This window comes from Triticum aestivum, chromosome 5B (assembly GCF_018294505.1).
Source record: "Triticum aestivum cultivar Chinese Spring chromosome 5B, IWGSC CS RefSeq v2.1, whole genome shotgun sequence".
Classification (NCBI taxonomy): Eukaryota; Viridiplantae; Streptophyta; class Magnoliopsida; order Poales; family Poaceae; genus Triticum; species Triticum aestivum.
Genome location: NC_057807.1, coordinates 342,167,249 through 342,180,705, shown reverse-complemented (window position 1 = coordinate 342,180,705; position 13,457 = coordinate 342,167,249). Strand labels below are relative to the sequence as shown.

The 13,457-nt window shown below is 49.9% G+C and overlaps 1 protein-coding gene across 1 annotated transcript; it reads left to right on the top strand.

Annotated features, from left to right (window-relative positions):
- The first annotated feature begins 8,519 nt into the window (after nucleotides 1-8,519).
- Nucleotides 8,520-9,142, top strand: LOC123111760 (histone H3.2). The gene has a single exon (XM_044532616.1). It carries the CDS (start codon nucleotides 8,593-8,595, stop codon nucleotides 9,001-9,003), a length of 411 nt encoding a protein of 136 aa, XP_044388551.1. The 5' UTR covers nucleotides 8,520-8,592; the 3' UTR covers nucleotides 9,004-9,142.
- Nucleotides 9,143-13,457: the final 4,315 nt, after the last annotated feature.

Here is a 13,457-nt window from a genome sequence, read left to right as displayed (position 1 = left end):
GGTACGGCTAAAAACACACCAGGGGCTTATGCTTCCCGCAGCATGGTGTGATAAGTCCGAAAACGTTCACAAGTGCGGCACCCCGAACTTATAGCATTATATGCATCGGCTCCGAATCATGTCTTGGGTTAATAGTTGGGTTTGCCCGGCTCCCATGTTTTGGTACCTTACATTCCGTTGTATCGGCTAAGGTAGCACTGGGAGAACCACTGCGATTGCGCCCTAGTTGAGCTGGGTTAACGCCTCAGTGGAGAAAGCTAAAACTGACCGTCATGATGAGGCGAGAGCCGGTCGCTGTTCGAGAGGTTTTTGCGAGTCCTTAAAGACTTATGCCGCTTAGAGCGAGGAGCCGGATCTTGTCCGGCCCAGGCGTGGATAGCGCCCCAAATTCGGCCTTCCGAAGACTAGGGGCTTTGCCGAAATTTAAAATTATAGAATTCTATGGCTAAGTGAGAGTGTTCAAGCATTATAAGTCCGGTTGCCTTGTTCGCTGTGTTGAGCGCCTCCCTAGATGGACCCAAAAATGGGAACAAGAGTGCTCAAGTTTATCCCGAACACCCCAGCACTCGTGGCATGGGGGCTGAAGCCGACGACTTGCCATCTCTCAGATTTGATAAACAGCCGCACAGAAGGTAATATTTTAAATTAACAAGCGTTGCTTAGCGCATATGAACTAAGTTTTCAGCGCACAGGATAACAAAATGCGAGTCTACTAAAAAATTACATCTTTGGAGCACTCCCCCGCAATAGTGCGGGCGCCCTTCAGCACACTCTTATAATACATCTCGGGCGTGCGATGCTCCTTGCCCTCTGGTGGCGGGTCCGTCACAAGCTTCTGGGCATCCATCTTGCCCCAGTGCACCTTTGCGCGGGCAAGGGCCCGACGGGCACCCTCAATACAGGCGGAGTGCTTGATGACTTCAACCCACGAGCACACATCCACCAGCCGCTGCACCAGGCCGAAGTAGCTCCTAGGCATGGCCTCCTTAGGCCACAGCCGAACTATGAGGCCCTTCATGGCCTGTTCGGCCGCCTTGTGGAGCTCGACCAGCTGCTTCAGCTGGTCGCTAAGGGGCACCGGATGTCCGGCCTCAGCATATTGAGACCAGAAGACCTTCTCCGTCGAGCTCCCCTCCTCGGCTCGGTAGAATGCGGCAGCATCAGACACGCTGCGAGGAAGATCTGCGAACGCTCCTGGAGAGCTCCGAATTCGGGTAAGCAACAGTTAATTAACACTCACATGCTTACTTTGCATGAAAAATGCCTTACCCGCTGCTATTTTCTTCACCGCCTCAATCTCCTGGAGGGCCTTGTAGGCTTCAGCCTTAGCGGCTTTGGCACTCTCAAGAGCCGTTGCAAGCTCGGACTCTCGAGTCTTCGAGTCATGCTCCAGGCTCTCATGTTTTTTCACGAGATCCTGGAGCTCTTGCTGTACCTCCGCCACCCGCGCCTCCTGTTTCTCTCGCTCGGTGCGCTCTGCGGCCGCATTTCGTTCGGCCGCGGCCACCGCCTCTTTCAGGGTCGCCACCTCGTTAGTGGCCCCTGCAATACCCACGTTATCCTTGTCTTTCTTTTTGCAACCAAAATCATTTTCTGTAAGGTACAATTTTACTCAGGTGTTTCTCACCTTCCTTGTCCTCGAGCTGCTTCTTGGCACGACCGAGCTCGTTCTCGGACCGCTCGAGGTTTTCCTTCAGAGTATTGACCTCCGCAGTCAGTGCGGCAGAGGTCAGCAGCACAGCCTGCAATCACATATTGACATATTTTTTAACTCCTGCGTATATCTTTTTAGATCCTCAGTCCGGCTTTTCTTTCCGAACACCGAACCGAGCATCAGGGGCTACTGTCTATGCGGTACCATTTTCTACATATTGAAATTCTTACCTCGAAGCCTGTTAGAAGGTTGCTGCAGGCTTCGGTCAACCCGCTCTTGGCGAGCTGCACCTTCTGAATCACCGCACTCATAACAGTGCGGTGTTCCTCTTCGATGGAGGCGCCGTTGAGCGCCTCCAGCAAGTTATCCAGTACCTCCGGTTGGACGGAGGCAGCCGGCGTCACGGTCTTGCCCTTCTTGCGAAGGGGTCGCCCGCCGGACTCCGGAGCCACTGTAGGTTCCGGGGCGGAGTCCGGTGCAAAGTCCGGGAGGTTGTCCTGCGACACCTCCGGGGCCCTCTCCTCCTAGTGGGTCCCTTCCTGGGATCCCACCTCGGCATCGTCCGCATCACGGGGGGTGGAGGCCGTCGGAAGAGAATCCATATCCGACGCACCTAAGGACCCGCTCGACGAGGCGGGAAGATCATCCTTAGGCGGACTGCAGGGTTGTACGCGGCATTAGAAAGACATTATGTGGCGAAAAATAAAAACCTTGAAGTTTTTCGAGAGTCCGGATACTTACGATCTCACCAGGGGCTTGGCCCTTGGAGGCCAGTCCTCGTCGTTGTCACTGTTGTTGGTGGAGCAGTCCGGGGGAAGAGTTTTTCCCTTCTTGGACCCTTCGGCCTCCCTTGTTGGGGAGGCCTTCCTTTTCTTCCCTTCCCCCGCTGGGGGAGAGGCTTTCTTCTTCTCCTCCTCGCCTTGGTGGGAGGAGTCGGCCTCGGATTCATCATCCGATAGCACCTGAAAACGGGAACTCTTCCGAGTCCCCGTGGCCTTCTTCTTGGCCTTCTTCTCCGACACCGCGTGGGGTGCCGGAGCCAGCAGCCCTGTTAGGCGGGCGTCCGCTGGGTCCTCTGGCAATGGGGCTGGACAGATAGTCCGTTCGGCCTTCGCCAGCCAGTCCTGTCAAAGGTAAAGGGAGTTTAGATCCCGCATAGAGTCAAACTATAGAAAACAAGTGGCAAAATCACTTACCTCATCAGCTGGATGCTGCGAGCGGAATCCGCGATCTTCGGTAGCGGATGCGGGAGCCTCGGCGCCTTTGAACAACACCTTCCAGACATCTTCGTACGTAGTGTCGAAGAGCCCGCTCAGAGTCTGGTGCTGCGCCGGATCGAACTCCCACATGTTGAAGCCCCGTCGCTGGCACGGGAGAATCCGGCGGATGAGCATGACCTGGACTACGTTGACAAGCTTGAGCTTCTTGTCCACCAGCTTCTGGATACAAGCTTGGAGTCCGGTCAGCTCCTCCGAATCCCCCCAGATCCGGCCACTCTCTTTCCAAGAGGTGAGCCGTGTGGGGATGCCGGATCTGAATTCGAGGGCCGCTGCCCAATCAGGGTCACGCGGCTCGGTGATGTAGAACCACCCCGATTGCCACCCCTTAATGGTTTCCACAAAAGTGCCCTACAGCCACGTAACGTGGGACATCCTGCCCACCATGGCGCCTCCGCACTCCGCTTGGCTGCCCTTCACAACCTTCGGCTTGACACTGAAGGTCTTGAGCCACAAGCCGAAGTGGGGCTGGATGCAGAGGAAGGCCTCGCACACGACGATAAACGCCGAGATATTGAGGATGAAATTCGGGGCCAGATCATGGAAATCTAGGCCGTAGTAGAACATGAGCCCCCGGACAAAGGGACGAAGTGGGAAGCCCAGTCTGCGGAGCAAATGGGGAAGAAATACTACCCTCTCATGGGGCCTGGGGGTGGGGATGAGCTCTCCCTCGTCGGGGAGCTGATGCGCGATGTCGCTGGACAAATATCCGGCGTCGCGCAGCTTCTGGATCTGCCCCTCCGTGACGGAGGAGGCCATCCACTTGCCTCCCGCTCCGGACATAGTTGGAGAAGGCTGAGGTGAGAAGTGCGGACTTGGGCGCTGGAGCTCGAGTTCACGGAGATGGATAAGCCAAGGAGGAAGAAGGCGCAGGTAAAAGGGTTGGATCTTTATCCCCTTATATGGGCGGACAAAAACATGTGTCCCCACCGGCCTGGTAAAACTCGCTTATCTCCCAAGCGTCACAATCAATGGCGCGGTTGGGTTACCCACGTCCGTATTGATGGGAATCCCGGAATAAGGGGAACATAGTCTCTGCTTCAACAAGACGTGCCAAGGAAACTGCCTCGCTAAACGCACGGAGGTGGAACAATAAAAACAATTTGAGTAAAGGCTTGGTAATGGCATGACATCACGCCACTAAATACGTCAGCAGATTGAACTTGTGTAATATTATTCTCTCTACGGAGGTACGCGGAATTTATTTTTGCAGAGCCGAACACTATCCTGGTGTTCACAATCTTCTATAAATTATTCGGAGGAAGAACCCGCCTTGCAATGCCGAAGACAACATGCACGCCGGACTCGTCGTCATTGAAGCCTGGTTCAGGGGCTACTGAGGGAGTTCCGGACTAGGGGGTGTCCAGATAGCCGAACTATCATCATCGGCCGGACTCCAAGACTATGAAGATACAAGATTGAAGACTTCGTCCCGTGTCCGGATGGGACTTTCCTTGGCGTGGAAGGCAAGCTTGGCGATACGGATATGTAGATCTCCTACCATTGTAACCGACTCTGTGTAACCCTAGCCCTCTCCGGTGTCTATATAAACCGGATGGCTTTAGTCCATAGGACGAACAACAATCATACCATAGGCTAGCTTCTAGGGTTTAGCCTCCTTGATCTCGTGGTAGATCCACTCTTGTAACACACATCATCAATATTGATCAAGCAGGACGTAGGGTTTTACCTCCATCAAGAGGGCCCGAACCTGGGTAAAACATCGTGTCCCTCGTCTCCTGTTACCATCTGCCTAGACGCACAGTTCGGGACCCCCTACCCGAGATCCGCCGGTTTTGACACCGACAACAATGTCCTTCCCCTCGACCGACCACTCCTTCTAGGGCTAGCATAGTTGGCCCCATATTTTATCAGGAGTCATACCGTAAAAGGCGTCGCACGGTGCCCATATCCTCGGGCTCATGCTCCCACATAGGTTTGGCCCTCTCCTGGCAAGGGAGGAGCCTGTGGTGGAGCATGATCTGGACCACGTCAAACAGCTTCGCGTCGGTCTCTATTATGCTGTCGACGAGCTTCTGCAACACTTTCGTGTGAGCGACACACCCCCAGTCCGGGCTCTTGGTGGTCCATGAGGCCAATCTAGTAGGGGGTCCGGACCTGAATGCGGGCCCCGCTCCCCATGCAGCCTCCCTCGGCTCGGTGATGTAAAACCACTCCTTTTGACACATCCGGACGGTGTCGACGAAGTAGCCGTCTGACCACTGGACCCACGTCAATTTACTAATCATGGCCTCTCCACAGTCCGCATGCTCGCCGCCAACCACCTTGGGCTTGATGTTGAACACCTTCAGCCATAAACCAAAGTGCGGCTGAACTCGAAGGAGTGCTTCACAGAAGACGACGAAGGTCGAGATGTGGAGGAGGGAATTGGGGGCTAGACCATGAAAATCTAGCTCGTAAAAGAACATCAACCCCCTTACAAAGGGGTGTAGAGGAAATCCGAGCCCCTTGAGAAAATGGGGGGAGGAACACGACCCTTTCGCGCGGCTTGGGCGTTGGGATGATCTGGCCCTCTTCGGGGGCCCGATGGGCGATGTTGGCCGATAAATAGCCGGCCTCCTTCAGCTTCAAGATGTCCCCCTCGGCGATGTTGGAGGCCTCCCACTTCCCATTGGCTCCATATCCATCCATGGTCGAAGGAGGCAAAGAGGGATTCACGGTGGAAGTAGAGGAAAGGGGTGCTGGAGCTCTGAGGACCTGCGTGAGCGGGAGGTGGAAGAAGGCGTGGGTTGCTGACTGTGATAGCTCCCCCTTTATAGACTGTTGACAGGCCTATGATTCCTTTTTCCACACCATTGGATTCTCCACTTCCCAATATGCCCGTGACGTTATGTGTGGGGAGGGGGATCGAAATCATTAACCATATCCCCCAAAAAGCGGGACACAATTTCCACCTCGAGGGGACGTGCCAGGCGTGGCATCGACCTCGAGCCACACTTTGAGAAACGGTAACTGCTCGGCGTTATGACCGGAGGGACTCTTCTTTGGAGGAGAAAAAGTTGTCAGATGAAGACGCCGTTTACACCTGAACGATATTTGTTTATTATTGCCTTCGGTGTTAAGTAAAACTGCCATTTCAGATCCTGGACATCACTTGGTTCCAAACATGGGTAAAACATACTGAAGAACTCGCCTCGCAAGCCGAATACTGGTTGGATGAGCGGATGCCGGATACAAGCCCTGACATTGGAGGCAAGTTCGAGGGCTACTGAGGGAGTCATGGACTAAGGGGTCCTTGGGGCGACGACCCATTGTACATGGGCTGGACTGGTGGAGCTGTATAGTGACATGAGATCTATGAAGCCGTGGTGTGCCCTCCAAGTCAAGAAGGCGCATGATCTCTTTAAACCCTTATTGTAATCTATCTTCGGTAACCCTAACCCTACAGGTGTCTATATAAACCGAGGGTTTTTACTCTTAGGGCTAGAGCTACATTCATCACCTCATCTCCTTAGGGTTTAGCTCGTGCTGATCTCGAGGTAGATCTACTCTGTAAACCACATTATACATCCAATACAATAAAGCAGGACGTAGAGTATTACCTCTTCGAGAGGGCCTGAACCTAGGTAAACACTGTGTTCATCGTCCCTTGTTCCCCATCGATCCTAGATCCACAACTCGGGACCCCCTACCCTGAGGTCTGCCGGTTTTGACACCGGCAATCATATTCTCCAAGAAGTCCCAATCTAGACGGTCGTAGGACTTCGACAACTCAATCTTGTACGCACAAAAGCCCCAAGAGCTTCACGGTTCAATGACGTTGAAGATGAAGAACAACGAAGCATGAGAAGGAGTCAACTAGGGTGAGAGATAAATATAGATGTAAAAGTAGTAGATTAGTTTGGTTGATTGTTTGTTGCACGTTCAATCGGTTATCATCTCTCTGCATGAGGTGGTTGGACTGTCCTCATGGTGTATTGTTGTGGATCTTGCATGAACATGTTGCTCTTTGCCTGTAGTTCTTCGCTACCCAGCAATGCAAAGTATGAATGTTCTGCTGGGAGTTTGGTCTTTTGAGTAGGATGGTATGTTCTCGCCAAAAAAAAGAGTAGAATGGTATGCCAGTTTGCTGTAAACAAAGCTTGGTTTCTTTAAATGAAAAAAAGGAGAGGGCGGCCTCTCTTTTGCTCAAAACATATGAGGTGGTTGAACTTTCCTTATGAAAATGACTCAATATGGGGCGACCTCTCATTTCCTTTTGTAATTTCAGAGCGTGGCTTTGCACCCGTTTTCCTTCTCAATGATGGGATGTTTTAACAAGGCAGCCACTAATAAAGCTCAAGATTCATCCCACACGACGCTTTGCCATTTTTTGTTTCATTATATCATTTCCTATTTCTTATTTTTTTAAAATAATTTGGACTAACCATGCGTAACGTGCCAGCTGGCCGACCCGATTAGCATAGGAGCCGTGTCTGGGCCTGAAGACGCGGCACGATCCGTTTATTAATCGGGCCTCCACGGGCCGTGCCATGCCTGATACACTCCTCACCTCATCCGGCCAATGATTCTCGAAAAAGAAAAAAACCTCATCCAGCCAATCACACCAACGAACTTCCATCCCACGGCATGTTAGACTGCTTTTGGCTGGCTGCACTAGTGCCTTAAGCACCATAGAACAAATTCTTAATCTTGAGGAGGACGTTAAAATAAAAACATGTTTGCTTCTTTGGCACTGGTGGCATATACGCAATAAGGCAAACTTGGGTGAAACCTCTATCTCACCTGAGGATGTTTGCTGTTCTATTAATTATCATGTATCAAGAGTCATGAAGAGCAAAAAGACTACTAAAAGGCAAAAGCAGCAGATGGACCAAAAATGGTCTCGACCGCCAAATGGTTTTTTCAAGATTAATACTGATGCATCTTTTCACAGGGGAACCAACTCCGGCGGCTGGGGATTCATCATCAGAGATGACCAAGGCAAATCGATGGCTGCAGGGGCCGGCAAACTGACGCAATTCTCAGATGTTCTGCACGCTGAAGCTTTGGCTTTGTTGTATGCTATAAAAATATCTATTAATATAGGATGTGACAAAGTTTTGTTTGAAACTGACTCCACACAGCCGATGAGGGCAGTGAACTCTAAAGATTATGATCTAGCGAATTTAGGAGCTATTATCAGAAGCATAAAATTCCAAATGCATGTGGGGTATTTTGGTAGTAGTGTTGTGTCTTGCCCTCGGGATTGTAATAGGGTGACACATGTTTTAGCTGCATATGGAGCTAATTTGGGAGTTGATGTGTGTGAGACTTGACTGGGCCAACTCCCAGACTTTGTACTGGATTATGTAAAGGGCGATTTGCCCTGTACTGTTATATAATGGAATGCATTTGGTGTTCCTTTCAAAAAAAAAAAACTTCCATCCCACGGATCGGTTCCCCACGATCCGCGTGCTCACCCGGGAACCGGATCCTATCCGTCCATTCTCTACCCATCCAACGCTCCAACCCTCATCTCCCTCCTCCAGCCCCACCCCCCACCCCGACGCCGCGCGGCTTCTCGCTCCGAAAATTCCCGATCCCCCGCTCACGCCCTTCTCCCCTATTTAACCCCCGCCGCCCCCTCCATCCCATTCCACCCAAACTCAAATCCCTCACCGGCGAAGCACCCACACCCTCACCCACCCCTCTTCTCCGATGGCCCGCACGAAGCAGACGGCGCGCAAGTCCACTGGCGGCAAGGCGCCGAGGAAGCAGCTGGCGACCAAGGCGGCGCGCAAGTCGGCCCCGGCCACCGGCGGCGTGAAGAAGCCCCACCGCTTCCGCCCGGGCACCGTGGCGCTCCGGGAGATCCGCAAGTACCAGAAGAGCACGGAGCTGCTCATCCGCAAGCTCCCCTTCCAGCGCCTGGTGAGGGAGATCGCCCAGGACTTCAAGACTGACCTGAGGTTCCAGTCCTCCGCCGTGTCGGCGCTGCAGGAGGCCGCCGAGGCGTACCTGGTTGGCCTGTTCGAGGACACCAACCTCTGCGCCATCCACGCCAAGCGCGTCACCATCATGCCCAAGGACATCCAGCTCGCACGCCGCATCCGCGGGGAGCGCGCCTAGGTTTTCGTTCGCCGCCGTTGACGATACTGGGTAGTAGCTGCTCGTGTCTGGTGTTTTCTGTCTGTTGGTGTTGATATGATGTGCCGTCTTGTCCTATGTAGCCTGGAATGAAATTGCAATGAAAAGTTCAGTTATCATCTGGTGCTAATTTTGTCCTCTGTTTTACTGCTTGATTACTCTGTGATTTTACTATGGTGTTTTGTCGGATGTAGCATGCTGCTCCAGTGATGGGGTTGAATAACTCACATGGATTTTATTACTTTGCCAGTGTTCTCTGTTATTTTTGATTGGTGGTCATGTGATTCAGTGTTTTTGCTTGTTGTTTGTAACAGGGATCTGATGAACTCCTCAATTGGGCTTTCAGCTCTGCTTGAAGTGATTCTGAATTTTGTTTATGCTGGTGGATGTTGATAACCTGACCATGAAGATGTGACAGAGGTTAGTTCTCTGTAAATGTGGTTGTTACTTCATTTAAATCTAGTATAACCATCACAGAACTCACTTAATATTTGCAAACGAAAGCTGAACAACCAAATGTGGTTAGTACGCATGCTTACAACCTGTCTATAATGTTTAAACACTGGTGTGCTTGCAGTGCAGTTGAGATGCTAGGTGTGTTATCTTCTATCAGCCAAATTTACATAGTTTGGTTTCTTTGCCATGATTTCTTACAGGTTATACGTAGTACTCCCTCCGTCCCATAATATAAGAGCGTTTTTTGGCACTACACTAGTGTAAAAAACGCTCTTATATTATGTGACGGAGGGAGTACAATTCAAGCTCAGGTGGTATGGGTATTTGGCCTTGTGAATTATCTGAAATTGAAAATCCATCAGTGACGATCATCTGTGTGCGGCTGCAGAGAGTGCCATTGTATCACGTAAATTTAGGACACCCTCGCGGCCTTGCCTCACCTTGCAAACATCAAGTACTTGACAGTTTGCTATACTAATTATCAGTCTATCTTCTAAATGTGGGAAGCCAAGAAAAGGAGAGCTTCCAGGCAGGAAGAGAAGGTGAAGAAAGGTATTCCTGCTCTGCTGTGACCATTGCCAGGCGAATGCGGCATGAGCAGGAGCAAATTTCCTCGGAAATCACCAAGGTTAAGGCCTCTTCTCTGGTACAAATGAGCTTTGCCTTATATGCTACGCAATAAGTGCTTCTTTGCACTAGCAGTTCTTGTATGCATGCTTACAACCTGTCTATATTGTCTAATCACTGGTGCTTGCAGTGTGCTTGACATGTCAAATGTTGTGTTATCCCGGAGCCGCATTTACAGAGTTGTTTTTCCTTGTGGTGACTTCTTGCAGGTCTAACATGCACAATTCAGGCTCAGGCGGGTGAAGATCATTTGTGTGCGGCTGCAGAGGGTGCTATTCTATCAGGTAAATTTAGTACACCTTGCAAACAGCACTCACTGACAATTTGCAAGACCAATTGACAGTGTCCATCTTCTACCCGTGAGAAGCCAAGAACAGGGATTCCTGCTGCTATGAAACTGTCGTTGTGGTGCCGAGCAGGAGCATATTTCCTCGGATTTCACCAAGGTGAAGGCCTCTTCTCTGATACATGAGCTTTGACTTTTCTGCTGTCTGCTGTGCGAAACGCTTTTTTGTGCTAGCAGTAGGTATATGGTATTCTTAAAAAAAGTTAGAGATTCTGTGGACAATCATCACTTTTTTTAGTTCAATCATCTATTGAGAGTTTTTAGAAACAACTGCCTGTTCATAACTTTAGTAACAGTGCATGGATTTCGGTCCTGGGTAGAGGTATTAGTTAGTGTAATCAACAGAAGTTGAAAATATTTATTCTCAGTACTACCCATCTTTCCCTTTTGCTATATTTGCAATGATGGCCTACAGGTTGCTATGACTTGTTACTGAGCTATTACAGCTTATTTTTCTGATCCTGTAGAGAGCAATAGTGAACCGATTTAGCTTCAGAACTTAATCACATTGTTCAAGACAATACAATGTACTCCCTCCATTCCTCCAAAATAGATGACCCAACTTTGTACTAAAGTTAGTACAAAGTTGGGTCTAAAGTTAGTACAAAGTTGGGTCTAAAGTTAGTACAAAGTTGGGTCATCTATTTTGGAACGGAGGGAGCAGTGTTTACTTAGGGCTTGGTTTTACATGACTGATTTCACAAGAGTTGTACAGGAACATCTGGTTTCCAGATTAGGGGCTGAGAACAGCCTTTTCTGCTATCATGTGCTATTGCTGACAGATTCGGCAGTTGGTTTCATCCCTCATAGCACAAAGCTAGAATGTTAACTATAAGCTTGTGCTCTTGCATGGTCGTGTGTTTAATTAGTGTAACTCGATGGGGACAAGGCAAGTTGAGGTTTTAGGAAAAGACAAAAAGTTAAAGTGGAGGCCGTTTCATTCTTTCCCTGTTTCGTTTGGAAGGCCGTTTCATCATGAATTTTGTTTCTCAGGCACCTGCTATTTCTCTCTGTCTGCAGCTGGATGATATCTGTCAAGAAATATAGACTGGCTAGGTGAAGCGTATTATGCAGACCTAAAAGTCAAGGGGGGCTGAGAATTCAAGACCTTGAGATAAAAAATATTGCTCTTCTCAGCAAGTGGGTTTACAAACTACTCTCTGAGAATGGGGTATGGCAAGAGATCATTCGCAACAAGTATGTGGGATCCAATGCCATTTCTCAAGTTCATTGGAAACCCGGGGATTCACATTTTTGGAGTGGCGTGATGAAGGCCAAGGAATTCTTTTTCCAATTTGGGACCTTCTCGGTTAGGGATGGTTCTCAGGTTCGATTCTGGGAAGACACCTGGTTAGGGAACAACCCACTAATGGTGCAATACCCGAGCTTGTACAGGATTGTCAGACATAAATTTGTCACGATCAAATAAGTTTTAGGACAACAAAACCCTGATATATCTTTCCGTAGGGACCTTCTTGGCCCTCGCCTGGCAGCATGGAATGAATTACTCACTCGTCTGGAGGACATTCAACTGTCAGGTGAGCCGAACGTCTTTCGATGGAACTTGCATCAGAATGGCAAATTTTCGGTCAAATCTATGTATGATGCAATGGTTCATTGCGATGTTCCAGTTGATAACAGGAAATTGTGGAAGCTCAAAATTCCACTAAGAGTGAAGATTTTCCTCTGGTTTCTACATAGAGGAGTCATCCTAACTAGAGATAATCTGGCACGACGAAACTGGCATGGTTCTAAGACGTGTCTTTTGCCAACATGACGAGACTATTAGACACTTATTCTTTGAGTGTAAATTCGCTCGGGCAGTTTGGGCCATAGTTCAAGTAGCTTCTAATTTATACCCACCACGTAGTGCACGGAATATGTTCGGCAACTGGGTGCGGGGTATTGATAAACAATTTTTTGCACACATTCTCGTGGGAGCGGCGGTCTTATGCTGGGCATTGTGGCTTACCAGGAATGATGTGATCTTTAATAACAAATGTGTCTCATCTCCTATGCAGGTTATTCATATTTGTACATGATGGCTTCGTACTTGGTCTATACTGCAGAGGCCGGAGGACAGAGACCTTTTTATGATGGTGTCTACACGGCTGAAGCGTTCGGCCAGGGAGATTTTCTACCCCCATGGATGGCGGTGTGATCTGCGGATAGGATCTACCGCACCTTAGCCTCGACATGATTTATTTGCTTTGATTTGTACCGAATTATTTTTATTCTTAGGGCACTCTCGACTTTTTGGCTATGTGCATCTAGCTATGCAGAGGCCGGGCTTTCTTTCGATGTGATTGTATCATCTCGATATATCTATTCAATGAAATGTCCTTTATCGGTAAAAAAAATCTGCCATGTTACATGTCTCAGTATCTTCTTAAAGTTTAATGTATCTGTTCTTATTTTCTTACCACATCATGGTAAAATTTAGCTGTTGATAACTGTATGCCTTGCCGCGAGCATTTCATAGCCCTCCTGTAGATATGCAACTGAACTTGTCTACATGTTTCCGTATCTGATGCATGATCATGTTATGGACTGGGAGTTGGAGTTGACTTGTCACCATTCTTATCTTTTCGCAATCACAAGTAATCAGCATGGAAGATGCCCTTAGTAGGAGAAGATCTAAATGGTTGTGCGCTCGTTACAATCTTTCTGGACAAAGTGTAAGGTGCCCTTAGAGCATCTTCAACAGCCGCGCTAAACTAGCGCCGCGCCGCAAATTCGTCGGTTTTAGCACGCGGGCAACGCGGCGGGTCGCTTCAGCGGGCGCGCAAAAATGGTGCGCGCGCTATACCGAGTTGGGCGCGCTGTCGGAAACGCCATCCCGCGCGGCGTATTTCGGGCGCCTGCTACAGCGCGCGGCACACTCGACCGCTCGCGCCGCACTCTCTCCTTTCCTTCTCCCACGCCCCGCGCGCGCCGGCGCTGATGCCACCCATGGACGCGCACACCGGCACCCCGCTCTCCCCGCTGTACAGCCGCGACCCCCCCC